The sequence below is a fragment of the Mastomys coucha genome, unplaced genomic scaffold, assembly GCF_008632895.1.
Source record: "Mastomys coucha isolate ucsf_1 unplaced genomic scaffold, UCSF_Mcou_1 pScaffold16, whole genome shotgun sequence".
Classification (NCBI taxonomy): Eukaryota; Metazoa; Chordata; class Mammalia; order Rodentia; family Muridae; genus Mastomys; species Mastomys coucha.
In genome coordinates, this window is record NW_022196898.1 from 54,180,893 (window position 1) to 54,197,723 (window position 16,831).

General features: G+C 35.8%; 1 protein-coding gene across 1 annotated transcript; it reads left to right on the forward strand.

The window, feature by feature from the left end:
- Positions 1 to 5,298: 5,298 nt before the first annotated feature.
- LOC116094238 (chitinase-like protein 3) lies at positions 5,299 to 16,051 on the forward strand. The gene is made up of 10 exons (XM_031376148.1): positions 5,299 to 5,323; positions 6,495 to 6,524; positions 6,978 to 7,179; positions 9,102 to 9,158; positions 9,817 to 9,982; positions 12,656 to 12,780; positions 14,244 to 14,367; positions 14,627 to 14,812; positions 15,637 to 15,756; positions 15,839 to 16,051. Exons 1-10 carry the CDS (start codon positions 5,299 to 5,301, stop codon positions 15,992 to 15,994), a joined length of 1,191 nt encoding a protein of 396 aa, XP_031232008.1. The 3' UTR covers positions 15,995 to 16,051.
- Positions 16,052 to 16,831: the final 780 nt, after the last annotated feature.

Below are 16,831 nucleotides of genomic sequence, written 5' to 3' on the forward strand. Positions count from 1 at the left end.
AGAAAGAGAGACAGAGAAAGAGAGACAGAGAGAAAGAGAGAAGTGAAGCAAGAAAAGAGAACAAAGAGCAGAGAGAGCAAGAGAGCAAGAGTTCAAGAGTAAGAGAAGAGTTAAGAGAGTGAGGAGGGGGGCACACAGCCCTTTTTATTGTATGGGGTGTGGCATGCCTGGCTTGTGGTCAGATGACTGTGTGTAGGGTCCAGCTAGAATGCTGGGAGCTTGAGGCATTGTCTGCCTGATAGAGCACACATCTCCTGCAGGGACAGCTGTGAGGGGTCTGGGCTGAAATCTGAGCCATGGTCTCAGGAGCTATCACCAAATTACTACTGTCCCTTATGAACAAATTTACACTGCTCAGTGGAACTCCAGGGTTCTCAGGTGGCTGCTCTACTGGATCCCGGCTGTCAGAAAAGCCCACTGCCCCACAGAAAAATGTACTGACTTTTCTGCTAATTTTAAGTATAGGCATGCATGCCAAATTATGCTAAGTGTTTGTAATTCCTTGGTTTTTGAGTATCTTTTACTTATCTTTGATATCATAACATAATTACATCATTCAATATACATATGTATACGTTTATATAGTTTTTTGTTTTAATGGTGTTTCGGTAAATTTTTTTCTTAACTTTTATTGCGTTATGATGAGAAAAGTTACATGATTTCAATTTATCTGAATTTGTTAACATTTAAAAACATATTTTTAGTAAATAGAATTAAATCACATTCTTGTTTCCCTTTTGAACCTCAACTCCTCCCAGAGCCCCCTCTTCAATATCTATAATATATTTTTTTGGTCATATTCCTTAAAATTTATAAATTTTATAACAATTAAAATGAGTATTATAAAAGTTGTTTGATATAAAACAACAATCAATTTAACAGTGTTGTGTAGATGCATGTCTACAGCAATACTGAAAATACATGCATTTCTATCAATATGAATTTTAAATAACTCCAAACATATTAACTGTATATTTCAAAATAATAGATCACTACTAGTATTTTCTTAAATGAACATAAATATATAAAGTCTTTTTGTTTGTTTGTTTGTTTTGTATTTAGTAGAGTTTAAAATCTTGGCTCTTACTGTGGTACAAGCCCAAAATAAGAACAATTTTTAGACATTGGATTTCATTGTAATAAGGCTGTATTTCAATGACCCTCACATCACCAAAGGATTTTACCTCCATCATAGCTAAGCTGAGAGTTGACAATTCTGCTGTGCCTAGGAATGAATTGTAGACATGAATTTTGGATACAGACTTCCTGCTATGGTCAAAGCTATTTGACTTGAGTGAGTTACTTCATTCTCAGCCCACAGAGAACAGGTTACATTCATTTAAGAAATGGTATAGGTATTAAGATGGTCTATCCATAAAGTCATTCGCAAACTGTTTCAATGAACAATGGTTCTGCTTGGAGGGTGGCACAGACATTAGGTGCGGGTAAGAATCTGGTTCATTGTCTGTGATAATTTGGAAAAGCATTCATCTCAGAGAAAGAGTAACTTATAAAGTCCTCCTCTTCAAACTTGATACAAGAGTTACAAATGTCAAGCAAAGCATTCAGTCTCAGTCTTTGTTGTTCTCTTTCCTACAAGCCACATCCAAGTTAATTGTCTATGTCTCACTTGGGTATATAAATACTTTTGAAATATATAAGCTGTTCTGAAAATTATAGTATAGTGTAAAAACATGAAATAAATAATACTACTAATAGAGAGGCTAAGAAAGAGAAGCAAGATTTCAAGACCCTTATGTTATACACAGCAGGACACTGTCACAAACAAGCTGAAAGTATATATAGATTGTACAATATTGGACCTATTTCTCCAATTACCAAATTAGAAAGAGCATTGGATGACAATCAACAAATTTTTAATTCCTCATATTTTTGGATTTCAATTGCTTAGGATATGTTGGTAATATTAATCTTCATATTAAGATTTTAAGAAAAGGTAATTATCACTTCCTGTTGTTTTTGTTGTAAGAGGTGGAATTAGATTTGTGTGGATTTGTTGAAAGATTACTTTTTTGCTTCTTCTAGGGTGTAGTTTTGCTCCTTATGTTGATGTTTTCCATCTATTATCCTTTGTAGGGCTGGATTTGTGGAAAGGTATTGTGTAAATTTTGTTTTGTCACGGAATATCTTGTTTTCTCCATCTATGGTAATTGAGAGTTTTGCTGGGTATAGTAGTCTGGGCTGGCATTTGTGTTCTTGTAGGCTCTGTATGACATCTACCCAGGACCTTCTAGCTTTCATAGTCTCTGGTGAGAAGTCTGCCATAATTCTGATAGGCCTGCCTTTATATGTTACTTGCCTTTTTTCCCTTACTGCTTTTAAAATTCTTTCTTTGTTTAGTACATTTTGATTATTATGTGACTGGAAGAATTTCTTTTCTGGTCCAGTCTATTTGGAGTTCTGTAGGCTTCTTCTATGTTCATGGGCATCTCTTTCTTTCGGTTAGGGAAGTTTTCTTCTATAAATTTGTTGAAGATATTTACTGGCCTATTACATTGGGAGTCTTCATTCTCTTCTATACCTATTATCCTTTCGTTTGGTCTTCTCATTGCATCCTGGATTTCCTGGATGTTTTGGGTTAGGAGCTTTTTTCTTTTTGCATTTTCTTTGACTGTTGTGTCAATGTTTTCTATGGTGTCTTCTGCCCCTGAGATTCTCTCTTCTATCTCTTGTATTCTCTTGGTGATACTTGCTTGCATCTTGATTCCTGATTTCTTTCCTAGGTTTTTTATCATCAGGGTTGTCTCTCTTTCTGATTTCTTTATTGTTTCTATTTCCATTTTTAGATTCTTGATGGTTTTGCTCATTTCCTTCACCTGTTTGATTGTGTTTTCCTATAGTTTTTAAGGGATTTTTGTGTTTCCTTTTTAAGAGCTTCTAGCTCTTTACCTGTGTTCTCCTGTATTTCTTTGAGGATGCTATTTATGTCTTTCTTAAGGTCCTGTATCATCATCATGATAAGTGATTTTAGATCTGAATCTTGCATTTCTGGTGTGATGGTGTGTCCAGGACTTACTATCGTGGGAGAATTGGGTACTGATGACGCCAAGTAACCTTGGTTTGTGTTGTTTATTTTCTTATGCTTGCCCTCTGCCATCTGGTTATCTCTAGTGCTACCTGCCCTTGATAATTCTGACTGAAGACAGTCTTTCCTGTGATCCTGGTTGTGTTCGAACTCTTCAGAGTCAAGCTGCCTCTGTGATCCTGTGATCTGAAATCTTGTGACCCTGTGCTTGTTAGAGCACCTGGGAGTTCAGCAGCTTCCTCTGGGTGTTGGGCGACTGGGTGCCGAGCAGGTGCCCAAGGTCTGCTCAGGACACCAGCACAGAGAGACAGGAAGCAACCCAAGCCACTCTGCTGGCAGAGTTCCTGTGTGCCTGGTCCTGCTGGTCCCAGTTACTCCCGGTGTTGGGACAAATGTTGGGTTCTCCTCACCTCTGATCCTGAGAGTGTCAGAGCACCTGGGAGTGGAGCTTTTTCTGGGTGTGGTGGGACTGGCTGCAGAGCTTGTACCCAAGGTCTTCTCAGGACACCAGCCCAGAGAGACTGGAAGGAACCTGAGCCCTGTATATATTCTTTAGCACAGAAATATCATGGCTCAATTTAAATATTGTTACTAGTATGCATATGATTATAGTTAGTACATAGATGATCCTATGTCTGATGTTCATTTTTGTCTTTCATGCTGACACAACCTGAAACCATGTGTGACGTTTGTCACAGTGAAGGGTTACCTCCATCTCTTTGACATGTGGAATATTCATGGGATGTCTTTTATATTAGTTGGTGAAATAATGCTCTGTGTATTGTGGGTATACAATTTTCTAGATAGAATTTCTCTAGATAATGTTTAAATTACAGAAGATAGTTAGGTAAGAATAAATGAGGAGTCATGTTTTATTCACTCTAAGGTCTGGACAGTGGATGTGTGTTTCAGGTTCCTCCTGATTTCTTGAAAATAATGGCATATGACTTGAAATTTAAAGCCAAACAGACCATTTCTGCCTTAAGTGGCATTTTTTTTCAGAGTATAAGAAATGACACAGAGACATAAAGTGCTCATCCTAACTCTAAAATAAAATAAGTGCTTTTACAATTTATTAACGATTATTTTACATGAGTACCATTCCAGAGAGGATTGCTGCAAAATTTATATACTTCTGTGAATGAGAAATAAGCAGTGGTGTCTTAATAACTCTAGGTTGAATAGGTAAATTTAAATTAGAAAATGATTTAAATAGAGACAATCATGTGGTTGTCCATAAACTTAGGCAAGGGGCCCATGTTCTATGAAAAATACACTTTTGCCCTTAACCCGAGTGCTGTGTATCAGCATGCCACCCTTTGCAATCAGGACAGGTAAACTATGTTATAGGATGTCTACAGGGCTTATGAGGAAGAGAATATTATTCGATGGAAAAGAGAGGTCCTGATCTGAACTTTGAAGAATGGGTTCTCTTGAAAATCATGGCAGAGAACAGAGCTTGAAGAGTGGAATGTAAAGGGTATTTTTTAGGGCACCATATAAATGATTTTGTAGAAATCAAAATTAATAAAAATTGTATCACATGGTGTTTGGAAAGAGAGGATTGAAATGAATTTTAAATATAGAATTCTAAAGGTATTTATTTGGCTGTCATTGGTATAAAATTTCCATTTTAACATCACCATCCTTATTTAGTATAATGGGGGAGTAGTTTTCCTTATTCTGTAAGTGAAGAGACAGAATGGAAGGACTAGCAAGTACTTGGGTATATGAGATGCAACACAATTGGCCCATAAAGTTCCTCCTAAAAAAATCCACTGGAACAATGTTCAGAGAGTTGCACATAAAATGAAAAAGTACTTAGATAATAATCTCAGGATTAAGGAAAGTGAATGAAGGAAGCACAGTGTCTTCCATGGAATCAACTCGTTTACTTTTCAATGTGAATGTGATTTGCTTAGGTATAAAATATATACAATAAGTATTAATTCCAATATCCAAAAACATGCTGAGTCAATGGGAACTGCCAAGATGATTTTTGCAGGATGATTGATGCATAATGTAAAGATATACTCACTTCTTGGAAACATAACTATTTTGTCTGAACAGGTGATAAAAGGTGATGTTTATGTAATAAGGGAGCATATTCAGCAGAATGAAGCTATGAATTAAAAGATTACCCACAAGGACTTCCTGCTTCAAACTTTCCATTTTTTAACATTATGAAAATCATGATCTCAGAGAGTATAAAAGGCCAGTAGAAGCTCTCCAGAAGCAATCTTGAAGACACCATGGCCAAGTTCATTCTTGCCACAGGTGAGTTGATAATCTGAAATAGACTTTCAGTCTTGCCTGAAGTTTTTCCCTCACAGGATCTGACAAGAATGCAATTTGGACACTACAACTCTATGCTTTTATATTCTTTGTAACTGAAAAATTTCTATACTTATTCAGTGCTTCCTTAACTCTAATAAGTTCATGGGGTAAGAGATTATTTCAGCCTTCACCGATAGCAGAGACATAACAGTAATTGATCACCTTCATTCAAGGCTTGAATTTCTTCTTTCTCAGTCATTCAGTATCCTGTTCCTCATGCTTTACCACCTGCCTGAAATTCCTATTCTGTTTATTTTCATGTTACTGTCCTAGAACAAGTTTTTCAGAGATGAAGAGCAGTAGATTCTGAGAAAGAGGTATTTGAGCTTTCTTTGCCCTTCTCCTTTCACATTGTTTCTATCTATCCTCCATTGGCCTGTTTCAGTGATAACTCAAGTTAACACAGGAAGAAACATTCAGTTTCCAAAAAGATGTATTTAGGTATTTTAAGCCAAGTTCTTCAAAACTGTGTTCTAGCCTCATGATCATGATTCAAAGACCAAATCTATGCACTAATGAGACACAGTCAGAAATCTCTTCACTAGAAGGTCAGCCTGGGCTACATACTGAGGCACCTTATATAAATGGCTAAAGAACACAGGAAAAGAGAAACATCCTTAAACCTCAATGTTTCCATTGGAGCTAAAAATACCATTTGGAACAAAAGATTGTATTTTCTCCAGCAAATGCTCTTGACATATAATTTCAAGTACTGGCAAAGTTCCAAATGATATTGAATGATGTATTTTAGATATTGTCCTGGCTGGGAGAACACATGATGCCTCTGGAGTGTAGCTCTAGAGACCGAGGCTACTGTTACTGTATGTTTGCTCATTAAGTAGATGATTTTCTGAGTAATTTCATTCAATATTGTTTGCAAAGATATTTAAATTTTGTAACAACTAGGACGAAGTGGGACATTGCCAGGTTTTACTAATCAGTGAAGAGGAGTTTGAATGGCATGATGACTTCAAGGGTAACACCTTGTATGACTATAAAGTTTCTAGGGGATTGAATAATATATAGTGAGTATGATGGCCCTCAGGAACTGCAAATTATATCCTAATGTTTCCAGCAACTGACCCAGAGAAAATGTTTCTTTCCTCTCTAGGTTTGGCCATTGTGCTGAATGTTCAGTTGGGTGAGTTATTGGCAAAAACCTTATTTCAGTATGTCTGTAATCCTGATTAATGATTCCCAATGCAATTGTCTGCCTATCATGATTCAGTTTCATATTGGTTTGTCCTATTGATTTATTGGCCAAAAATGTTAAGAGATAATTTCCTTGGACAAAACAGATGGGTTGGCTTTGATTGTTGTAGACTCATCTCAGCTCTCACGGCTCTGATCTCTAGTGAGTTGGTGAGAGTTTTGCAACTGGCAGTTTCTGGGCTTGTTTTCATAAGAGGCTCTATTGTTTACCTAAGCTTTGATGAAAAAATCTCCATTAATTATCAATAATTGAACAATTATTGATTTGAAACATCCTATATAGCTGATGGAAGAAGCATGGCAAGTAAAAGAGGCATGCAAAATTGTAAGCAAATGTACTGGTATTTATATTAGGGTATTTTTTAAATAATACTTTCCCTAGGTTCTGCCTACCAGCTGATGTGCTATTATACCAGCTGGGCCAAGGACCGTCCTGGCTTGGGGAGTTTCAAACCTGGTAACATTGACCCCTTCTTATGTACTCATCTGATTTATGCATATGCTGGGATGCAGAACAATGAGATCACCATGATAAATCCAGAGGACTCAAAGGAGTATGGAGAATTAAATGCTCTGAAAACCAGGTAAGAGAAAGATTAGGTAAGAAATACCAGGGAAGAGATCTCTCTTTGGCTTGGAATCTGTGTGTCAATAGTTGCCACATCTCAATGCTTATTTAAGTGTAGCTCAGAATTAGTGTGTTTGAGCTGACAATTTGCCAGTAGATTTTTTTTTATCTTAAATTGAAACAGTCTGAATGTTTTTATTATATTTGGCCTTTGTATTCTATCTACATTGAACAATGACTTATGGTGTCAATTATGCATATGTCAACTCACTCCTACTGAATGTGGTAAAATTTCTTATCTTTTATTCTTGCACATATATTTTATACATATTTAAAGTTAGGACATATTTTCTCTGTTTAATGTCTTCCTACCATTTGGTGAATATCACCATTCTATGTTTGTTCACTTTCTATGTGTTTGAAAATTTTAGCTGGCATCCTTAAGTCACACAATATTCTATTTATCTTTAAGTCAACTTTTATACTTCACATAAATTTGACCAGATGAAAACAAAACAGATTTGTAAAAGCAGTCTTCATTCTTTTTGTGCTCCAATAGTATTGTAGGTCTATGTATAGGGCTTTCTTCCTTGGTATGTGTCTCAGGTTGGGCTAGTCATTGGTTGGCCATACCTGTAATCTCTGCTCCATCGCCATTCCTTCAAGCAAAAATCAGTAATTACTACCACTAGAAACAGCACTTTCACTTGGAAGAATCTAAGTTATGATTCCAAAATGCAAATAAATGCATGTAGAGGAATTATCTTGACTTTTATAATTTATTTTATTTATTTAAATTATTCACTGTACAGCCCACTCTGCATCTCTCCCATTTACCACTTCCTATAATCCCTCTCCCAACCCCCAGCCCTTTCTCCTCTGAGCGGGCCATCCCCCTACCTGGCACCTTAAGTTTCCAGTGAGGCTAGAGTACGTAGGCAGCTCCACTAGATGAGCTTAGCCTATGTATAGGGAACAGCTTTTAGGATATCCCCACACCAGTTGTTGAGAAACTACATGAAGACCAAGCTACACATCTGCTGCATATGTGCCAGGAGGCTTAGGTCCAGCCCATGTATGTTCTTTGGTTGACGGTTCCGTCTAAGAACCCCAATGGTACAGGTTAGTTCATTCTGTTGGTCTTCCTGTGGAGATCTTATCCCCTTAGGGAATGCAATCCTTCTTCCTATTCTTCAAAATAAGAGTCCCCTTGCCATGGGCAAGCAACAGTACCTGAGATTATTAATGATACTCTGTTGTGCTTGAGACACGAGTTCAGCATGGCTGTCCTCTGAGATGTTGCATCTACCACCTGACTCAGACAGATGCATATACCCACAGCCCCAAGGAGTGGATGGAGCTTGAAGACTCTTATGAAAAATTTTTCTAGACATTTATTCTTTAATTGTCTTGCATCAAAATTAAGTGAAGAACTAATAGCAATATCTGCCCCAACTCCAGACCATAGAATCTTAATCTCTAAGGAAGGGGCAAGAAGTCTATAAATCTAATGTCTTTGCATGACTACTGATCATAATTAGTTGGAAAATATTGTCTTAAAACAACTATTCCCATAAGGATGTGCACTTCCAGAAAGATTGATTTGTATTCACTTATGGAAGTTCAGACATGAATATGGCCAAAAAGTCTGTTATTTTAAGTGATCATGAAATGTATGAGTTTAACTATGTCATGAAATTGTGACATAGATATGCAGTCAATACATTGTATAGTAAACTTATGTTGAGAACCTTTTTTAGAAACCCTTCAGTAAAAGTGTAACAAATAATTTTAATATAAAATTTTCAAAAGTAATGTAAAATTAAACTGGAATGTTTATTTTCATGGCAACACAGCACAAAATAATATCAAGAATATGGAAATAACATTGCTAGTTTACATAAAGGAAACCAAGACGTTTTTATTGTTGTTTTTAAGAAACCCAGAGCTGAAAACTCTCCTGGCTATTGGAGGCTGGAATCTTGGATCTGTCCCGTAAGTGTTGTCCACATGTACTAGTGCTAGTTTTTAGTATAAAGAAAGCTATGGCAATACAAACTCAGTGCATTACTTCACATTCATGAAAAAGATTGATAGTGTATATTGGGTAAATAGGATAGTTCAAATTTATTTCAGTAGGTGTTCCAATTAAATGGAACATATATGTGGATATCACAAGTTTTAATTTGTTTAGGTATTCTGGATGTCATCTTCCTAGCATTCTTTAACTACCACAAAGAGCTGTTTCTTAAAGATTTTAAATCCTCCAGGTCAAAGGAGGGTCAGGTGTTGCTTCTTTCTACCTGTTCACGAACTGTATTGAGGGCTCCTCATGTAGAAAAAAGCATTCTTTGAGTTAATGTGAACTAGAGTGTACTTTAAGGCAGTGTGTGATTGATCAACGAGGTTGGAAAGCTTTTATACATAAAAGGGGCAACATGTTAGTAGCTAAGGCAGCACAGAGAAACAAAGGTGATGCTGAAGTGCCATTCTGACAGGTGCTTTGAATGCAAGGGAGGCTGAGCACAAAGAAGGCAGCCTTGATGAAGAACACAAAAATCTGATCTTTCAGAATCTGAAATTAGCTATGGAGATTCTTCTTCCAATGTGGTAATTTCACATAGATACTCTTTTTTATTTTGGCCTCTCTCAGGTTCAGTGTCATGGTCTCTACTGCTCAGAACCGTCAGGTATTCATTCAGTCAGTCATCAAATTTCTTCGTGACCATGAATTTGATGGGCTGAATCTGGACTGGCGGTATCCTGGGTCCCGTGGAAGTCCACCGAAGGACAAGCATCTCTTCACTGTCCTAGTGAAGGTGGGGCAGTCCTCAAGTGTCTTTTGTCCTAGAGATTGAAACTCTCTCCTTTCTAGGATGAATTGGTTTCTTCTCGCAGAAACCATTCTTGACTTTAGAATTAGGTGATGTTAGTATTGTACAGTTCCTCAAATACCACTCATTATACAACAAACATAAGTAATACTACATGAAGGTGAAGAATCATCATATATCTTTTTGTGGTGTATATGATGTGAGTTCAGAGTCATTAACGTATTTTCATTATAGACAAAGAACTAATGTATAGAAAAGACTTTAATACCTTTACAAGGACCACTTAGATAACACTATCATACGTAATTTTATTGTTTCTGTACATAGGTAAAACCTGATAACAATTGTGTCAGAAAGTATAGTGTTTCTGAATATTGTTTGCTCAATGGTAGTTAAAGGGCATAGGCTTAATCAGAAGCTTTTGCATCAAATTTTATAAAACTAAGGCAGAACACTGTTACATAGGCAATAATTGAAGCCCATCTTGATAACAGACATAGAAAGGTCAAGAGGGTTCAAAAGAAACTCAATCATGTGAGTAATTGACTCTGGATGAAGGAGGATCAGAAAGAGCTTTAGAGTGAGAATAATACTTGAATTCAGTATGAGAATAAGACTGTTGTTAAATGTAAGTAAGCATGAATTTGTCAGAATGAAGAAGTGGAGATTAATGAGCAAATCTTGTTGTGAGACAGGTAAATGTACATATATGCCAAGTTTCAGAATATTGGGTGCTTTATAGATAGAATCAGATATGTAATTCTCTTGGAAGAACTTGAGATACTTTGAAGGGTTGTATGTGGCAGACCAATAGGACAAACTTCTTTTTGAATGGGTATTCTTATATTAACTAGAAATATTAGAGTGTGAAGCCAATGATTCAGTAGAAAGCTCCTAAGGTAAATTAGGAGTTAAGTTATCAGAGACAAACAGTGGTTTTGTAAAAGAGAAGGCATAAACACAGAGACCTTAAAACTTAATGATAACCAGAAGCCAATTTGTGTTAGTGTTGAAAAAACCACCCAGTTTTTAGAATAAAAGACAGTGTCAGAATATGTTACTTTCCTGAGAATAAAATAGAGTAAGAGTTGATTTGGAGTGAGAAGAACTGATTCTTTTACCTATGAAAATAGAGAACATGTGGTGTGTGCATGAAAACTATATACTGAATAAAAGTTGATATAAATTTTATGATTTAGGAACAGACTTCAACTTTTGAACTATTGAAGGTATCAATAAGAGTAGTAATATCCTAGCAAATATCAATAGAATATATGGAGAAGTTTTTAAAACACTTTTCCTTCTATTATATATATTCTATTTTATATATATACACATATAAAATACATATATTCTATTATATATGTTTGTTTGTGTGTATGTATGATTGCTCTAACTCTGAACTACACAGTTAAACTCAGTAACAAATTATTTTAATTAACCATCTGATGACTAGATATTTACCCATTCTCTGAAAACTTTCAATATTAAGTACCCAGTCAATGACTCAAAGCTAATGTTCAATAGTTATGATATAAATAGCATGTAAATAATAAAATGAACCAAAACTTTTTGCAAAATTGACATCTTCCAGCCATTGTTTCTAGGTGATTTTATATCCCTAGACAAAATTAAAGCAACCACATGTCATTTGATGCAATTAATATTTGGAGACACTTATAACACTCTTCTTTTTTGGGTTATTTTATTAATTAATTTATTTTTAATACTCCATGTTTTATTCCCTCCCTCATGTACCCTCTGACTGTTCTACATCCCATACCTTCTCCTCACACATCTTTCTTCACGTGGATGTCTCCACCAAACCCCACCTGACCTCTAAACTCCTTGGGTTTCCAGTCTCTTGAAGGATAGGTGCATCATCTCTGAATGAACACAGACCCAGAAGTCTCCCAGGAATCTGGTACATTCTGCAGGGTGCCCCCCAATCTCCTGTCTGTTGTCTGTTTCCATTCTTTCTGCTGGCTCTTACTCTTCTTATGCCTCTTTTATCAGTGTATTTTCTGGTCACTTGACTTGGTTCATACATGGTAAAGTCTGGAGATGTTCTCTAGGAAAAAATATCTGGATTTTTTTCCCAACCACACACACACACACACACACACACACACACACACACACACACACACACACACCACTGATGAGAGATAATAAAAATGGGAAGATGATATTAGAATTATACATAACTCTGGCTGAGTACATTGGGCATGGATTTCAACCTGTTATTCAGATCTTACTACCCTTTTAGCCCATCACTTCAGAATATCAATAAACAGAACGAGGTACCTATGTGGGGTCATTGATTCAACAATACAAGCAGCTCTCTACAGTTCTGGAAATGGATGCAGACCAAGGCTGAAAGTCATTATCAGGGAGCTGAATTCAAGAGTATCTCTAAGAAGAAAGATCTTGAGTCCTGGATTCTGGCCATGACTCTTGGACTTTATGAAAATTTTGAATGTTTTCACATGCTACTATGGCATATATTCATTTAGTATGAAATTATTGGGATATTAACAGAGAGTAATTCAAGATAAAACAAGACTATGTCCCAAGATATTCTTTTAGTACTATGAAAATATTTTGCAGAAAACCTAAAATAAACATGAAATAGCAATATTGCATAATTTTTTGTAGGAAATGCGTAAAGCTTTTGAGAATGAATCCACAGAGTATCGGAGGACCAGGCTGTTAATTACTGCTACAGTATCTGGTATCATCTCAACCATTGACTCTGGGTATAAAATCCCAGAATTGTCACAGTAAGTGGGAATCCATTTTCAGAATTTCCGTGGGTAATTACACTGAACACATATCTTCCTTTGTCTTATTTGGCGCTCTAGTGTTCTAAGAATGGTGCATGGAAGGAGAGTGTTTGACCTATCTTGGCATCAGAATGAATTGTATTTGAAATTTTAAATAAGTTTTTTATTCTTTAAATGTTTTCTGCTTTTACCTGATGTATTTTGATCATTTTTAAATTAATGTCTCCCTCCATGTCTTCCTTAAAATATACACCTTTTAACTCACTGGATTTCATGTTTCCAGTTTTGGGTTGTTCATATCTTCATAAGACTCAGATCTAGTCAGTTTTGTCTATGTGTACATGGATGTGTTGTTAGCCACAGTTTCACAGACACCTTCCCAAGAAAATCTGAGGTTTTTTGTTTCATCATTCTACAATTATCAATAACTTCTCCACAATGTTTTTGCTTGGGATAAGTACTGAGCCATCAATGCTTTATTTTTTCTGGCTTGATCCTGTGTAGATCTTGTACTTATATTCCAGGATATGAGATACTGTTTCCAACAACTGCCTGTTGTCCAGAAGTCAGCACATAACAGTAACCACCACATAAGTTCTTTTTATGCTCTCATCTTAAGGACATTGATTGAGGTTGGAAGCTGAGATGTTCTAATATACATGTCTGTTTCACTATTGAGGAATCAAAGTTACTTAGCTTTTGTACTTTAAACAATAATGAGTATCTGCATGAATCACTACCCACTAAAATGAGCAAATTATCTGAAACATGTAACATATACTATATAATATGATGATTTCCACTGCGTAACACGACTGTTATATTGTCTTTCTTTCCTATCAAATATCATAGCATATTTTAACATGATGTATGCATGCTCCCAGTAAGAGAGCTTGCACTGTCAAATTTAGGTTGACTTTCCTGTCTAGAGTTAATGTTAGCCATATTCAATAGTAAGTAAATAATAGTAATTAGCATTAAGTTTCAGTAATCATCAATGACAAATGGTAACATGCTGGGTTGTTTTGGGTATCTCTGATATATATATGTGACCCTATAATTTGTCGGGAAGTATCTCATACCAGTCTCTGACTCATTTGTTTAACACACTATGTCTTCTTGTATTTTATATCCAGTTTTTGTTCCTCTGTTCAAACTTTGCTTTGTATTTTTACTTAGCTTACAAGATATTATATTGAAATGAGTATTCTTTGTGTAATTTGCATTTTTCTTAAACCACTCTCTTCCCTAAAGTCTCTATGCTGACTTCAACACATATGAGATATAAATATAAGAATGTTCATTTCCACATCCCTACTATATAGGTAAAATTAAAGTAGAAAATGGAAGTAGATGCAGTAGAAAGTTTGAAGTCTTAATGTATTGGAAATGGAACAATGAAGGGCTTCTAAAAATTTGAGCAAAATGAATTATGATTCTTAGAATTTTCATTTTTTCAGGTCCCTTGATTATATTCAGGTTATGACATATAGTCTTCATACCCCCAAGGATGGCTATACTGGAGAAAACAGTCCCCTCTTTGCATCTTCATTTGACCATGACATCAGCCCCTACCTCAATGTGGTAAGATGCTACAAATACTCAAAGGAAAATTTGATGTGTTCTATATCTTGATAGATTCATGTATACTGTTCACTTGCTGAGCTTCTGAAGACATCTTAAGCTACTTAGAATATTTGAAAAACTATAATTTAGAGATATATTTTAGAATGCATCTTTTCATTAACATTATATAATTTGAGCTTTCTGAACAGGCAACTCACCTAAGTAAACCCAAATCACCAGCGGCTCTCAACCTACAACTAAACATCTTCTCCTACAGGATAACATCATGTCCTACTGGAAGTACAATGGTTGTGCTCCTGAGAAGCTCATTGTTGGATTCCCAACATATGGGCATACCTTCACCTTGAGGGACCCCTCTGATAATGGAATTGGTGCCCTTACCAGTAGTGCTGGCCTACCAGGGAGATACACAAACGAAGCAGGAATTTTGGCCTACTATGAGGTCAGTAAGTTATTGTAGAATTGTCAGTGAATTGCTTTCCCAGTTCTTTCAACTGGGAGCAAAAATCTGCTAAAAGCAAATAATTATCATGTCCAGTATCAACATACCTTAACTTGAATGAATGTATGAAATTATGTTATTTTTATTATATTTACGTATTAATAATTCATAGCAGCACTTTAGGTAATATAAAATTTCTTCTTACTCTAGATCATATTATTAAGTATGTTAAGAAGACTGTAGATACAATACAAATAATTACCTGTCATGTCAAATAGGAACTTTGTGGGTTGTGAAAGCATACTTGTATATAAGAATGACATATATGAATATGAAAATATCCATATCTTCACAATTCCTTTGTGTTCCAGCTTTGTTTGATGAGTTTTCCCTTGTGTACTGTTGCCACTGCTACATATGAAAATGAAATCACATATTGCAAGTACATGCTATGAATAGTACTCAGATCTGTGGATCATGACTCCTAGAATCTCAACCTGAAGTAGGCCTGGGAAGGAGATTATTAGTTTGTAGAATGTCTTATTTATAGTTCTCGACTTTGTCAGAATGGAAAAATATAAGAGTAAGAGCACAAGAAAGACCTAAATTGAAGATAGATCACTTTCTGAACCTGAGCTAAGGCCTGTATGTCATTCCTATCAGGGGTAAAGAACATTGTCTCCATTTTCTTTTAGTGAAATAAATTTACTTAGGAAACAGAGTAACATCTCTAAAGGGAATATAAAGGAAGAAAAGCAAAGTTCATGTCATTTTTCTTCTTTGGTATTGATCTTCAAACATTTGAATCTGCTGAATGTTTAAAGATTTGCAGCTTCCTGAGCCAGGGAGCCACTGAGAAATGGAATGCCAATCAGGAAGTGCCCTATGCTTTTAAGAACAAAGAGTGGGTTGGCTATGATAATATCCAGAGCTTCCAGAAGAAGGTAAGCTCAGTCAATTAGATGTGCTGGGATCTTAGCACTGACTCACAGGTAACCATATGTCTCATGTTCACTTTTCAAACAGGCTCAGTGGCTCAAGGAGAACAATTTTGGAGGTGCTATGATCTGGACCCTGGATATGGATGACTTCACTGGTACTTTCTGTAACCAACACAATGAAAAGTTTCCTTTGACTACAGTCTTAAAAACTGCTTTCCAATTGCTTACAGCAAGTAAGTGAGAGCAGGATTTTGTTGTTGATATAAAATACCCTTCATCAACTCAAATATAGCATTGAGAAGCCCATCCTCAAGGCCAGGAAGAATTTTTACACTTTGCAAGATGAGAGACAGTTTCTTTTTTCTCCAATCTCTTTGAATCTAATAATTTGTAATATATACTTATTTCAAACATGTATATTGTGGATGGAGGTGGGATGTAGTGAGGATTTTGATTTTCTTAGAAATATAAATATATTATGGAAACACGTTTTTGTTTTAATCTGGGGCTGTTTCAGATGTCTAGACTATGGTTTTCTTCATGCTTTGTCAAAAGCATGATTTTGCCAGCTGCAGATACTTCAACTCTTTAACAATGTCCATTAGAGTGTTACCCTGACCCTTTCAAGACAAACTTCAATAAAATTGCAATGTATATGACTCTATATATTCTCTCTGATGAAGAGCGCATACTGAGATTTTATCAGACTTGTTTCTCACTAGCTACATGTGAAATCATGTTAGTGACAATGTTGGTAAAGGAAGTGAATTTTATCATAAATTTAACATTCTGTGGGATAGCCACTGAAAAATTGGAACTAATAAAACCTTGATTTATGTGGTAAGTTTCCCCCCCAGTATTTGGCTTCTTTTATTAAACCTCTTATCTAACATGAGAAGGTTTGAAGTTAATTGCATCTCCATTGCATTCCATCATGCTCATACTTCATTCAGTTCTAGAATATTCTTCCTTCTCTCCAGGATCCCACTTTGTTCTTGTGCTTTATGTTTCAGGTAATAAGGGCTCTTACAATGAGGAACTTTAGACAGTATTTGGACTTCAATTGTGAGAATAAATT

Bases quoted from the DNA above. Each gene is read 5' to 3' on its own strand.
- LOC116094238 (XM_031376148.1), top strand. From the start codon at position 5,299: ATGGCCAAGTTCATTCTTGCCACAG. The intron at 14,813-15,636 runs GTCAGTAAGTTA...GAATGTTTAAAG, and splicing joins GAATTTTGGCCTACTATGAG to ATTTGCAGCTTCCTGAGCCA. The intron at 15,757-15,838 runs GTAAGCTCAGTC...CTTTTCAAACAG, and splicing joins TCCAGAGCTTCCAGAAGAAG to GCTCAGTGGCTCAAGGAGAA.